This window comes from Raphanus sativus, chromosome 1 (assembly GCF_000801105.2).
Source record: "Raphanus sativus cultivar WK10039 chromosome 1, ASM80110v3, whole genome shotgun sequence".
Lineage (NCBI taxonomy): Eukaryota > Viridiplantae > Streptophyta > Magnoliopsida > Brassicales > Brassicaceae > Raphanus > Raphanus sativus.
Window position 1 is genome coordinate 21,288,987 of NC_079511.1, and position 13,148 is coordinate 21,302,134.

At 36.8% G+C, this 13,148-nt stretch overlaps 4 protein-coding genes across 4 annotated transcripts; 3 read left to right on the plus strand and 1 right to left on the minus strand.

Annotated features, from left to right (window-relative positions):
- The first annotated feature begins 3,248 nt into the window (after window positions 1-3,248).
- On the plus strand, window positions 3,249-4,097 carry LOC108835617 (agamous-like MADS-box protein AGL53). The gene has a single exon (XM_056990507.1). It carries the CDS (start codon window positions 3,249-3,251, stop codon window positions 4,095-4,097), a length of 849 nt encoding a protein of 282 aa, XP_056846487.1.
- Window positions 4,098-4,213: 116 nt separating this feature from the next.
- Window positions 4,214-6,065, minus strand: LOC108848070 (uncharacterized). The gene is made up of 4 exons (XM_056990509.1): window positions 6,044-6,065; window positions 5,018-5,108; window positions 4,732-4,831; window positions 4,214-4,584 (listed from the first exon to the last, which is right to left on the minus strand). Exons 1-4 carry the CDS (start codon window positions 6,063-6,065, stop codon window positions 4,516-4,518), a joined length of 282 nt encoding a protein of 93 aa, XP_056846489.1. The 3' UTR covers window positions 4,214-4,515.
- Window positions 6,066-7,549: 1,484 nt separating this feature from the next.
- On the plus strand, window positions 7,550-10,116 carry LOC108814674 (probable sugar phosphate/phosphate translocator At1g48230). The gene is made up of 10 exons (XM_018587328.2): window positions 7,550-7,835; window positions 7,942-8,156; window positions 8,240-8,347; window positions 8,433-8,464; window positions 8,561-8,611; window positions 8,729-8,790; window positions 8,882-9,143; window positions 9,236-9,501; window positions 9,575-9,669; window positions 9,745-10,116. The coding sequence occupies exons 2-10, from the start codon at window positions 8,064-8,066 to the stop codon at window positions 9,877-9,879; spliced, it is 1,104 nt and encodes a 367-aa protein (XP_018442830.2). The 5' UTR covers window positions 7,550-7,835; window positions 7,942-8,063; the 3' UTR covers window positions 9,880-10,116.
- Window positions 10,117-10,803: 687 nt separating this feature from the next.
- Window positions 10,804-12,668, plus strand: LOC108848089 (uncharacterized). The gene is made up of 2 exons (XM_018621505.2): window positions 10,804-11,954; window positions 12,170-12,668. Exons 1-2 carry the CDS (start codon window positions 10,804-10,806, stop codon window positions 12,666-12,668), a joined length of 1,650 nt encoding a protein of 549 aa, XP_018477007.2.
- The last annotated feature ends 480 nt before the right edge of the window (window positions 12,669-13,148 follow it).

Consider the following 13,148-nt stretch of genomic DNA (forward strand, 5'->3'; position numbering starts at 1 on the left):
GAGAGAACTATTGGTCGGCCAAACCGTCGTTCTTCGGTTAGACTTGGTCTAAAATTTCCATCAGGTAGCCAGTCAATGCATGACACATAGGTGATGCGAGGCTGTTATTCCCTTCGACTGATGTTTGATCAAGACTCAGTCGACTAATTTGGGCGAGTGCTCGTGTTCCGCTTGAAAAAGGGGATGGATGACCATAAGGAGTTGAGTTTGGTCCTCTGCTCGGCCTTTTTGAACATGTTGATTCTCTTTGATTTCTTGGTGATAATGGGAACAGTGTCTGAGCGCCAAACCTCTGCAAAGATAAAAGAAAGCGACTTAAGATCCCTGAGGAAACCAAGCAAAAGGAAAGGAAAAGAGACTTACGTTGTCTAATCCGATCAATCGAGCTGCGGATCCTCCTATACGAAAATTTCTCCCAAAGATTTTGCCTCTAAGATGCGACGACCCGAGCACTCTCCAAAAAATCTTTCTCGTACTCCGCGGTATTCGAGTGAGGGACTGCCAAAACAAAAAAACGATGGTCAAGAGCGTGAAACAATAAAAGACTAGGAGACATTCTATACCAAATTCATCGTTCCAGAGAACACGATAACTGGTCTTCAGCGACTCCTCAAACTCACCTATAAGGAGATGGGCCTTGTGGTCTCCTTATAGAATGATGATTACTCTGACAACACTGAGTAATCATCATATCACTCTCTATCCACTACGTTTTTAATGTTTTCTGAGACCTTAATTATGGATTGAACTATGTTGTGTGTTTTTATTTGAGACTATTGTTTATGTGTTTTGTGTTTCTTATTGAACCAGTCATTTGCATTGCTTTCCCATTGTCTAATTTTTTTTTCACTTAAGCTGACACCCAAACCGATTGAACTTGAATTCTTTAAAGATAAGAAGATGAAAACATATAAATAAATCTGACAAGGAAAAGTTATAGGATATGAACATAATGACTCATGAAGCATTTTCTCTTTAAAACACATGGGCAGTTGAATCCTCGTTCGTTGATCCTCGAATTTTGTTAAAACTCGAACCCACTATATATATATTCCACACGTTTTAACCTCGCAAGTCTTGTGCTCAGTGTTCTATGGTGGTTGAACACCATTCATCCTCCCTAAAGGAAGTGCAAGTCCAAGACCTAAAAAAATGTTCCAAGCAAGACTTAGGAATGAAAAGCTTACATGTTATGAAAATATGGTATCAACGCAGCAGCCAAGGAGAGCATGTGACTTGAATAGAGACTTTCATATTCAAAACTGCTGAACCGAACAATGTTTGGAAAAGTAGCCACGGATTAATATATCATTTGATCCATCGTAAAAGCAGAACAGAGAAGTTCGAATATGCAACGGCAAAGCTTATCATTGGGAGACACACGCCAGCTTTAGACGGCCACCCCTCACAAACGTTCAAAGATGCTATACTATTATATAACTAAATGGATCCATCCCATAACACCCAAAAAATTATGAAGAGCTGAATCATAAATGTTTCCAGTTTTCATATGCCAAGAGGGACTTTAGTTCAAAATCCCAAAGTAGTGATATGATCACATCATCTTGCGCATTCTAATACAAATATATGTTATACTTTGTCATCAAAATATTGTATTTTGAAAACATTTTTAAATATTGTATATTGTATTTTGAAAACATTTGTCATCAAAATCTTGCGCATTCTAATACAAATATATGTTTCATGATTTGATCAAATCTCTGTTCTTAGCATTTTCCTTTTCTCTTGTAACGTTTTCCTTATTTACCAGTGCACATTTCTATACTCTGAACTAGTTGATCTGAGCTTTTGCAATCTTCTTAGATCATCTGCAATTTTTTTTTTAAAGTGAATTTAGTTGGCAAAAATTATTAGTATCCTTACCAAACAACAAATACATTATACGAGCAAGTTAACCAAACTTCTTGTCTCTGTTTAACCAAACTTCTTGTCTATGTACATTATCGGTTTAATGATTTTGGTTGATGTTTTATTTGTTTTGGATTTAATTTTATAGCGCTTAACCATAAAACAGTGCTTCTCCCAACAAACAGAGACAATGATCGAAGACCAGAGGTCTAGAATATTATTACAAGACAATTTTCCATTTCTTTTCTGCATTCTATATTCACCAAATTGCCCGTTTCCAAATCTTGACGCATCCAACTTCGATTTGATATACTATTTATTACTAAGCAGACATCGGAATCCGACAGTGCACGTCTTTGGTTTCGAATAGTACATCCAGGTCTCTCTGCTTATCGTGCTCAAACTTGTTCTTCACGGTATTGTTTCTTCTTCCTCTCTCCTGATTCGGTTGGCTCTTCAGCGGATTTTTGGAGGATGGCGACTTAAATAGGTTCCGAACAGATGTTAAAGGATCATCTACCTGCCAACGGGACAAAGAGAAGCATATAAGACATCAGAATGGTGAAATAATAATAATCTTACAGGTATAAAAATGCATATAGTTCTTGTTCTTTACAAGTTCATCAGTTATATAATGCTCAAAACAAATCTAAAAAGATATCAAATCAACGAGAAGTCATGCATAATCCGATCATTGTATCCTAAAACAAATAATCGAATTACTGTGCCTAAAGAATATTCTGCTTGATTGGATCAAAGTCCATCTGTTTGTTTGACTTACCTGTATCTCCAGCAACAGAAGATGTTTAACACAACATGTCTTGATCGCTATTTTCTGTAACACAACATAAGGAAGTGTCCGTGGTTCCCTCCCATCCACATAAACTGATAAGTTTTTTGTGCCTGCAAACATCAATGCATTCAGTACTATTATTAGCTATATGACTCAAAAATATACCAAATGCCTCTCAGAAAGGTGAAATAGTCAATAAGTGATCATTAATAAGATGTAGTCTCTAAGACAGTTACGTCATATGAACGAAACTAAGCGAATTGAGAAGAATGACGAACCAATAGTCTATTGCACAACACAAACAAACGGTTAAAAAATCCCAATGGCTTAAATAAAATGGACAAAAATGGAAATTTATGCACTTAATTAATAAAAATGCAACAGGGACACGGTAAAAATCCCCAACGGCTATATTAAGATGGCAAAAAAGGAAATTACCGAATGAGAAAAAAGAAAATAATACATCGAAAAAAGGAAATCAACAACGATAATCAAAATCTATAAATATATGCAGCCCTAAACCCTCTAGTCACGCTACTAATCAATCATTCACACTTCTCATTCTCTCTGCAAAACTCTCGAAGCCATGGTTTCTCTTTCTTCTTCTTCTTCTGATTCTTCGACAAAGATGAAGAAAAACAAGCTCTCTGTCAGAAACCAAACAACCCGTTTCAAGAAACCCTTCTTGCTGGCGAGAGAGAAGACGATGCTCAAGAAAGCTTTGGAGCTTACCGTTCTCTGCGATAACAAAATTTGTGTGCTACACTACGATCGCGACGGTAATCTCGTCAGCACCTTGCCCGAAGATCAGTCGCAAGTCACAGACATTCTCGACAAGTATAGAAACCTAAGCGACGGTGAAAAGCTAAAGAAAAGCACGAATCTTTCACAGTTCTACAACAAGAAACTGGTGGACGAGAAGAAAAGATCTCTTAGCGACGCAGAGGAGTGCAAAAGATTCACTAAGAAAGTTGGAGAGTTCAAGGGTTCGTTGTTGGATCAGTTTCATATATTAAAAGACAGGGTTCGTGACCTTCGTTACTCTCAGGATCATCATCATCAGACCGAGCAAGATCAGAGCTCTTGTCTTGATGTTATGTCTCAAGAAAATCACAACTTTCCGGAGGCGTCTTCTTATGGCTTCTTCCCCGCCAATGACTTCTCTTCTTCACTAATTGAGGAGGAGGATCCGTTGATGAGTTTTATTCCGCACAATCTTGATCAACTAGAATCATTCACGAATCTTCTCATGAGTGGTGATCATGTGTCAACAATTACCGATCAATACCTCCCGACCCCTGCTCCTTCCAATCATCATCAGGGCAAATTCTCAGTCTTTCTATTTAACCATGAAACGGCCACGTTGACTCAACTTCCCAACTCTGCTTCTTCAAGCTTCGACCAAGGGTTGATTGGCACTTTAACCTCTTACTGATCAAATATCCAAGTCACATCTCATTGGTTCATATGATGATTAGTCTAATGTTTTCCACTTAATTGTAAATTTATGACAAATATTATATTTTGTGATGTATTTTGCGAATGGGAAGGTAAAAATCAACATTTGTCTGTTTATCCCAAAGTTCATTACTCCTTTAGTCACAATTTACAATATGATATCTGGCCCCCAATTTTCTTTTCATGCAACAACAAAACCTAATCTTGGACTTACAAATTTTCTTGTTTGCACGTGCAAACTACATGACAGAATATAAAAACAAGAGCAAATCTTTAACTCAAAAAGAAAAGACCTAATCTTAGACCGATGGGTCCATAATTTGAAAGCCAAATCTTTTAAGGTTGTACAGTTTGATGCAAACCAAGTTTTAAAAATAGAGACCAAAATGATAATCTTAACTTGAGAACCTCTCAAACCATGATCCTGGAGGTAGACATTTTAGACTCTTTCTCGACTGTTTCACCTGCAAGAAATAACACAATTAACCAAGTCAATGATTGCACAGCTAATATCAAATGCGACTTTTAATCATGATCCTAATAATTTTCTCCTCCCATTAGGGTATTTTTTGTAATGATAGCAACAGGGAATGAGAGCTAAGAGTAATTACCAGACTGAGTGTTTGTGGTGACTTCGCCATAGATGGCTTTAAGAGTGGACAGAGGAACAATCGCAGAATCACCAGCAGAGGTGGGTTCAGCAAAGAGTTGCTGTTATCGTACATCCGGGAATTGAAACAATAAATGGTACTATTCTCAAATCAAATTTGTAGAAGAACTAATGGAAGATGCCAAGCAGATATGACGATGATGATGATTTAAAATTACAAAAATCGATTTTGAGTCATAAAATGAAATCGGAAGGAAGAATAAAGGCGAGAATGGAAGATGACTCACCTGAAATGAGGGTTCGACGACGGAGCCGACAGCGACAATACTACTTCAAGGTTGATTTGAAAATATAATTTACGCAAATCTCGAAAAGACTCTGTAAAAAGGTTTTGAAAAAAAAAAACTAAAATAACACAAAAGAAGAAAATAACTAAAAACGTTCATTTATTGAAGAAGTGTAAAAATTTTAAATCTCTATTCTTTTTTTTTTGTCAACATTTTTTTTGTCAACAAATCTCTATTCTATAATATATAAATATAAATAAATATTTAATAAAACAAAAGGTTATTTTCTATCTTTTCAGTTCAAATTCGATTAATAATCAACATTTTATTTTTTCAAATTTTCAAAAAATATTTTCTAAAAGAATTATTATTTTAAGTTTTAAATATTAATAGTTGTTTTAGAAAAAAAAAGCTTAAACTTCACTTTAATAGAATCTATGTATATTTTACTTTTTTAATAAAATCTGTTTTGGTGACTTTAGCAATTTATCCTATTTATTTTTAATAATTTATTTAAAGGATAACTCCATTCGTTTTTTATCGGTAATTTTATATGTTTCTTAATAATTTATTTACGGGGTAATTTGAGTATTTTTAAATTTGTTTTCTCAGTGAATTAAGTTGGTTAACTTCTAGGTCTACGGAACTATAAAACCATCTCCATTGGAGTCTCAAGGGAAGAACTCAGTTTCGCAAAGCCTCTCTCGGATGAAACGGGTTCATGACTATTTCGTGGGCTCTACGACACGTAGCAGCCCACGATTGGTCTAATTATTATTATTATTTTTTTTTTTTAAAATCAAACAGAAAAAAATAATAATAAAAATTTTTTTTGTGAACCCCTCTTATGGTGGGGTTCACTAATGGAGATGCTCTAATGCTTCATTGTACGGTGTTTCTAGTTTTTCGATCGGTTTGTGTTGTCCTGATGATCCATGATCATTATGCTGGCTTCTAGATTAATAAGATTTTAATTGCTATAAATGTTACAACGGAAGTCACTATCTAATCCAACCATGAACCAACCTAGTAGTTCAGATGCAGCCATTCCACTGGATGAGTTGAGAACCCATAACTATGGTTTAAAGGTTTTGATCTGTGAAAGCTATATGAAATATTGTTTTACTTTTCTCAAAAGCGTTAAGGCAGCCGCCATCAAGAAACTTGATTTTAGTATGAACCAAACAATAATTTCTTTCAGAGTTATATGCTCTATAACTATAAATCACGTCATTGCTTTTCTTTATCTCATTGTCACATTGTAGCATAAAAGGTGATATTTACTTAAAAGGTGATATTTAGGGTATAACTTAGAAGACTAGTTTCCGCTATTGAGATTAGAATCATTGTAGCGAGAAACCATCTTTCAAATGCGAAAGAGACGAGCAATAAAGCAATAGTTGTCATCCGCATTCATCTCTGTTACAATTGGTTTTGGTTTTGTATTTGTTATAAGATGATCAAATAGTTGCAGTGGCTGCATTCTATGTGCAATATGAGGTAAATTTTAGACCAACCATGAACATTGTGGTGAAGGCACTTTAAAGTCTTCTAAACTCTGTTTACTACCCTATCTACTCCACACTGTTGATAAAAACATCCATATCACATCTGGTCGGCTTCATGATGATTAAGTCAAAGACTCAAAGGTGTAGTCATTTTGTTTTGTAGTTAAGTAAGTTTTTGGCAATATCAGCTTCTTGCTCATATATAACCTTGATACCATAAGCACTTCGATCAAATTCTCACTTTTGAATTGCTTTGTATGTATGTGCCACTCTGTGTGCAATATCATGCAAATTTTAGACCAAACATGTGCATTGTGGTGGCATGCATTTCAAACTCTTCTAAACTCTCCTCAACTCTGTCCTATTAATTCCACATTACTGCTAAAAGATAATCAAAATCACTCTGCTTCTTTACTTCATGATGATATTAGTCAAAAAAGTGTAGTAATTTTGTTTTTGAATGTGTAAAATTCTGGGAAAATTAGATTCTATACTTATATAACCTTCATATTTCATACCATAAATTTTTGATACCTCCTTAGTAACAATTTTACAGTATTAATCTATCGTCTCTTAAACATTACGAAGTGGTTTGCATATATGTAAGCACCACATCTAATTTTAACAAAAACAGTAACATGTTTTTTGAAAAATAATAATATTACATTAATCTAATTATGGCATATATAATTTTCCTTATAAAAAGTTTATACTTTTAACAATATCTTTTTATTGTGGTAATAACTATTGACTCATACATCAATATTAATATATTTTTTATATAAATGTTTATTTTGAAAAAAAATTTAAATATCAATAAATAATAATTCATATATCACCACTAAAGTATAAAATCTCCATTTTATTTGGGGATTAGGTAAAAGTAAATCCACCGTCAAGAAGATGAAAGGACAGCCTTTAGATTAGAAAGGTGAGGAGAGCAGAAGATTCATCTCCACCGTTTATTTGGCTAAATCTATTTAATTCTTGTTGTAACTATTCATTTTAGTTGTAAAACTCTCTGTGTGTGTTCCCAAAGCATTATATGCAAAGAGTAGCTCGCTCCTCCTCTCCACTTCTGACAAAAACTTCTTCGACGTCCTTTCTCTTCCCTCCTTCAATTAATAAGTCTTCTTCTTCTTCATCATCGATTCGCCATCGTCCGCATTAATCATCATCTTCTTCCCTCACCCACTCTCTTCGGAAAATTTAAATCTCTCTGGTCTGATCCGTAGCTCATGTTAAACTAGATTCGCGCTTTGTGTTCCAAAGGCCGAGATTCGCATTTTCTCGGCTTTCTCATATCTGAGGTATTGCTACAAATCTACAACTTTATAGGATCTGATTTTAGGATCTGAATGCGTTTTAGTGAGATGGTTACTTTATGCTCTCCTTTTTTTTTTGGTTTTGAATCAGATTTGGTTTCCATTGGGGAATCTGTGATGCGTGAGTGCGGGATGCTTCCGTGTTATTTGATGATGTCAGCATTGTGACTATTAAACAACTGTGACTATCGCATCGCATCGCATTATCTACCGATGGCAAAGATGATAAACAAGACGCTTTTGCTAACATACAGCTACTTACTCATCTACATTCTACTCTCTTCTGGCGTTATTCTCTACAACAAGGTCCTTTTTCACAAGCATTTGTCTTTGATTCTGTATTCCTAGAGTAGAGACTTAGACTTGGATTTCATTTTCATTTTTGGCAGTGGGTTCTATCTCCCAAATACTTCAACTTTCCTCTTCCTATAACATTGACTATGATCCACATGGGCTTTTCTGGCTTTGTCGCCTTCCTTCTCATTCGTGTTTTCAAGGTACAGATCATTTTATTTTACACCGCATGTCATATGTGTGTCCCTATGCGCTTATCTATGCCTTCTTCTTATTGTATAAATGTAGGTTGTCTCTCCTGTTAAAATGACTTTCGAAATGTAAGCCCTTTCTTTCATCCATTTCTTCTTATCTAGTTACTTAGTTTCCATCATCTCTCTTTTTTTTTTTTTATAACATGTTTTCTTGGATTCCAGATACGTGACCTGTGTGGTACCTATAAGCGCATTCTTTGCATCCAGCCTCTGGTTAGTCTCTTCTTCCATATACAGCGGGACTTATTAGGTTTATAGTTGCTCTTTCTACATTTCCAAATGCCATTTACCTCCTCTCTCTTGAGCATTCTGTTTACTATCTTTTAACAGGTTTGGCAATACTGCTTACTTGCACATCTCTGTTGCCTTCATTCAGATGCTCAAAGCACTAAGTATGTGAAATATACATACCCCTCCCTCAAAATCTATACTACGTATATGTATCTTGCTGCTTCTTAACACGTGATTATTATGGAATGACAGTGCCTGTAGCAACATTTATCATGGCCGTTGTTTGTGGCACTGACAAGGCAAGGTGCGACGTGTTCATGAACATGCTTCTGGTCAGTGTTGGAGTTGTGGTTTCCTCCTATGGCGAAATTAATTTCAACGTAATCGGGACCGTCTACCAGGTCACCGGCATCTTTGCTGAAGCACTTAGACTGGTCCTAACTCAAGTTCTTCTTCAGAAAAAGGGCTTGACACTAAACCCTGTCACCAGCTTATACTATATAGCCCCTTGCAGGTACACTGTCCACATTGACTTGATTTGAATTTCAGCTTAAGATATCATTTGGCCTCTACTGCACATTTAAACATAGAATCTTCTTCTTGCAGCTTTGTTTTCCTGTCCTTGCCTTGGTATGTACTGGAGAAACCGAACATAGAAGTCTCGCAGATCCAATTCAACTTCTGGATCTTTTTCTCAAACGCTCTCTGCGCACTTGCCTTAAACTTCTCCATATTCTTAGTCATCGGAAGAACAGGAGCAGTAACCATCAGGGTTGCTGGCGTTCTCAAAGACTGGATTCTCATAGCCCTCTCCACTGTCATATTCCCTGAGTCCACCATCACTGGTCTCAACATTATCGGATACGCAATAGGTTTGTTACAAATTGGACAAAGCTATTAAATTCTCATGTGCATTATTTCATTTCTTTTTTATGATGGATGCAGCACTCTGTGGGGTTGTAATGTACAATTACATAAAAATTAAAGATGTGAAAGCGACTCAACCAATCACTGATAGCCTCCCAGATCGAATCACCAAGGTAGAGTCAATTAATCTGTCTCCTCCTTATAAGCATCATCCCCTATCACTATTTACTCATAATGACTTTGAGCAGGATTGGAAGGCGAAGAGCTCGTCGGATGGAGAGAGCCCCAGAGGAATAGAGCTTAATGACGAGGAAGCTCCTTTGATAACATCGCGGTTGTCGCATATCGGGCGGACTCAGCTTGGAACCCACACTGCCGTCTGAGCAACGTACAGATGTGAATGAGGCCAGTATGTTGTGTCTTTCTTTTTTTTCTCCTTGGAACCCAATCTTTTTTCATAGAATTTACGTCGGTTTATTATTACTTAACAATGTTTAGTTCTTTATAAGAAAAACCCAATTGCCAAAATTATTTGTAGGGTCTCTGAGAGTTATAAATGTTTTCACCAGACACATTAGCTCGGGACCCGCTTGGTCTTTATGATTGAGACAGTTGTGACTTCTGAGCGTGTGCAGTAGACCCCTGTGTTAGATTTGTTTTTGTTTTCTTTTTATAAAACTTATACAAAAATGGTGATAAAGTTTAAAAGATGCTGGTATTATACAAACTACTAGTCAGACTCAAAACTCAGATTCAAATGACATCAGAGTATATACGCAAAAGAAATTGTAATGTGCACCACAATCTCTCGGTCGAATGCCGAGATGTCGATGATGTCTTTGTTGTTTGAGTTGACGATGTATAATTTCTAGTGTTTGTTTGTTAGAGGTGAAGTTAGAACCCAAACTTTATAAGAAAAAATAGAGTTGCAATACTGATTACCTTCAAAATGATAATGGTTATAAAACACCACATACAATCAGAAACAGGAACATCATTATGCATTTTGGGTAGCTACCTGAGACAAAGAACTAGAAGCTATGAAGCTTTCTTTGATAGAGAACTGAGCTGTGCCTAGGTCGTGCCCAGTACACGGGCGACTCCCATCATAACAATGGGAGAGGCTAGCTTAGAACCTATAAGAATATCAGGAAGAAATGATACATTCTTAGAGTTACCTGCCCCTATAAATTAGCTGCGATTCGAATGCCAATTATCCCCTATAAATGAGGAAGTACGATGTAGAGATTTCGGTGAAAGATGGGAAGCAAAAGGTGGAGATTCCTGCTGATGTGATCACATAATCAATGCCATTGTGGGAAGACTTTGTGGTGGGGAAATTTCTCGATGTAGCTCCACACATAGCCAAAGTCCACATGGTATTGAACAAGATCTGGAGCTATGGAGATCCTAGCACGAAGGTGGAAGTCTATGTTGTGAACGCAACTACGATGCGATTCAAAGTTTCAAACCCAAAGGCTAAGGAAAAGATTCTCAAGAGAGGTATGTGGAATATAGCTGGAATTCCTATGATTGTCACGAAATGGACTCCAAAGTCTGAGGAGGAGCAACAGGAAGAGAAGGCAATTCCGATGTGGGTTCATCTGAAGAAAGTACCACTATACATGTATTCTTGGGAGGGGTTAAGTTTCATCACGAGCACTGTGGGGATACCAGATAGGCTTCATCCTGAAACTATTGCGTGTACTAATCTGGAGATAGCTAAGGTATTTGTTCAGGTTGATGTTACAAAGACTTTGCCGAAGGAAATTGATTTCTCCAAAGAGGGTAAGGAGTTTACTGTTGAGTTTCATTACCCTTGGTTGCCTGCACGCTGTAATCATTGTGATAAGTGGGGACATACACAGAAAGTGTGTGCTGTGATCAGTAAAGAGAAGAAGAAGAATGTTAGTTCCGCTAAGAAAAGTGTTAGCAGAGTTCTAATGGAGGATATCAATGAGGTTGGATGTGGTGAGATGATCGAGTCTGCTCAGGAAGGAAATAGTGGGAAAACAGAGTCGACAAAGCAGAGGTTTAAAGAGTTAAATAGCTGGACAGAAGTCTCACCAGAGAAGAGAAGTAGATCACAGATGGAAGAAATGCCGCTGAGAAAAGAGGATGTTCAGATTTCGGCTTCAAAATTTTCAGTGTTAATGTTAGAAGAGGAGAGAGAGATAGAAAAGAGTAAAGAAGCATCTGAGAAGAAAGTAGTTGCAGAGGAAGAAATAATTGCTGTGGAGAAAGAAATATTAGAAGCGGAAGAAGGTGTAATTTTATTGGATGAGATAGATAACTTGGAGGAAGAATTGGAGGAAAGTGAGACGATACAGATGAGTGAAAATGAGTTACTGGAGGATGATATACTTGAGCAACGTAGCAAAGAGAAAGATAAGGTTGTAAGTCAGAAGGGTCAGAAAAGAGGTCCGAAGCCCAAAGCTAAACAAGCTAAGAGCACAAGGTCCTCTCGAAGAAAAAACTGATTGATGGCGAGTTTCTTCTGGAACATACGTGGGTTTAATAAATCTGTTAAGCATTCTGTGGTTAATAAGTGGATTGCAAATAAAGAGATGTTGTTTGGTTGTGTTCTGGAAACTCGGGTGAAAGAGAAAAAGGGAGAAAAAATTCTAAAAAAGTGTTTCGTGATTGGTCTTCGGTTACAAATTATGAGTGTAGTGCTGGTGGAAGAATATGGTTGCTCTGGAGGGATTCTATTCGTATGACTCCAGTTTATAAATCAGATCAGTTGATAACCTGCTCAGTGAGTTTGCAAGGGGAAGAGGAGTTCTATTGTACGTTCGTTTATGCTAAGAACCAGGCGGAGGAACGAAAGGAGTTGTGGGATGATCTTTGCCATCATCATAACTCTCCTAGTTTCAGTAATAGAGCTTGGATAATAATGGGAGACTTTAATGAGATTTTAGAGAGTGAAGAAAGTTCTGGTTTTTCGAGATTAGAAAGATTGCCGGTGGGGATGAGAGATTTTCAGAAGACAGTTCTTCATTGTCGTCTTTCTGATATGGGATATCAAGGGCCTCTGTTTACATGGTGCAACAAGAGAGATGAAGGCATCATTAGTAAGAAGTTGGATAGGGTTTTGATGAATGATATTGCAATCAATCGGTTCACGAATGCTTTTTCTGTGTTTGAGGCAAGAGATGTTCAGATCATATGAGGTGTAAGATTCAACTTTGGCCTCCTAGAGAGAAGATTCTGCGACCTTTTAAATATGTGAATGCTATTGGTAGTCTACCTAGTTTTCTTCCAATGGTGAGGGATTATTGGGCTGGTACTGAAGTTTTGTTCCACTCTACTTCAGCTCTTTACAGATTCTCTAAGAAGCTTAAGAATCTCAAGCCTCTAATAAGAGAAATGGGAAGAGACAAGTTGGGTAATCTTTCAAAAAGAGCGAAAGAGGCTTTTGATGTACTTTGTGAGAAGAAGCAGGCTACTTTGATGAATCCTACTAGTAGCAATTCTCGTGAGGAAGCTGAGGCATATGACAGATGGGTTTATGTGGCTGATTTAGAAGAAGATTTTTTGAAGCAAAGGGCGAAATTGCATTGGTTGGATAAGGGGGATAAGAATAACAAAATATTTCATAATGCAATCAGATCCAGATATGCTCAGAATGTCATAAGAGAAATTAGATGTG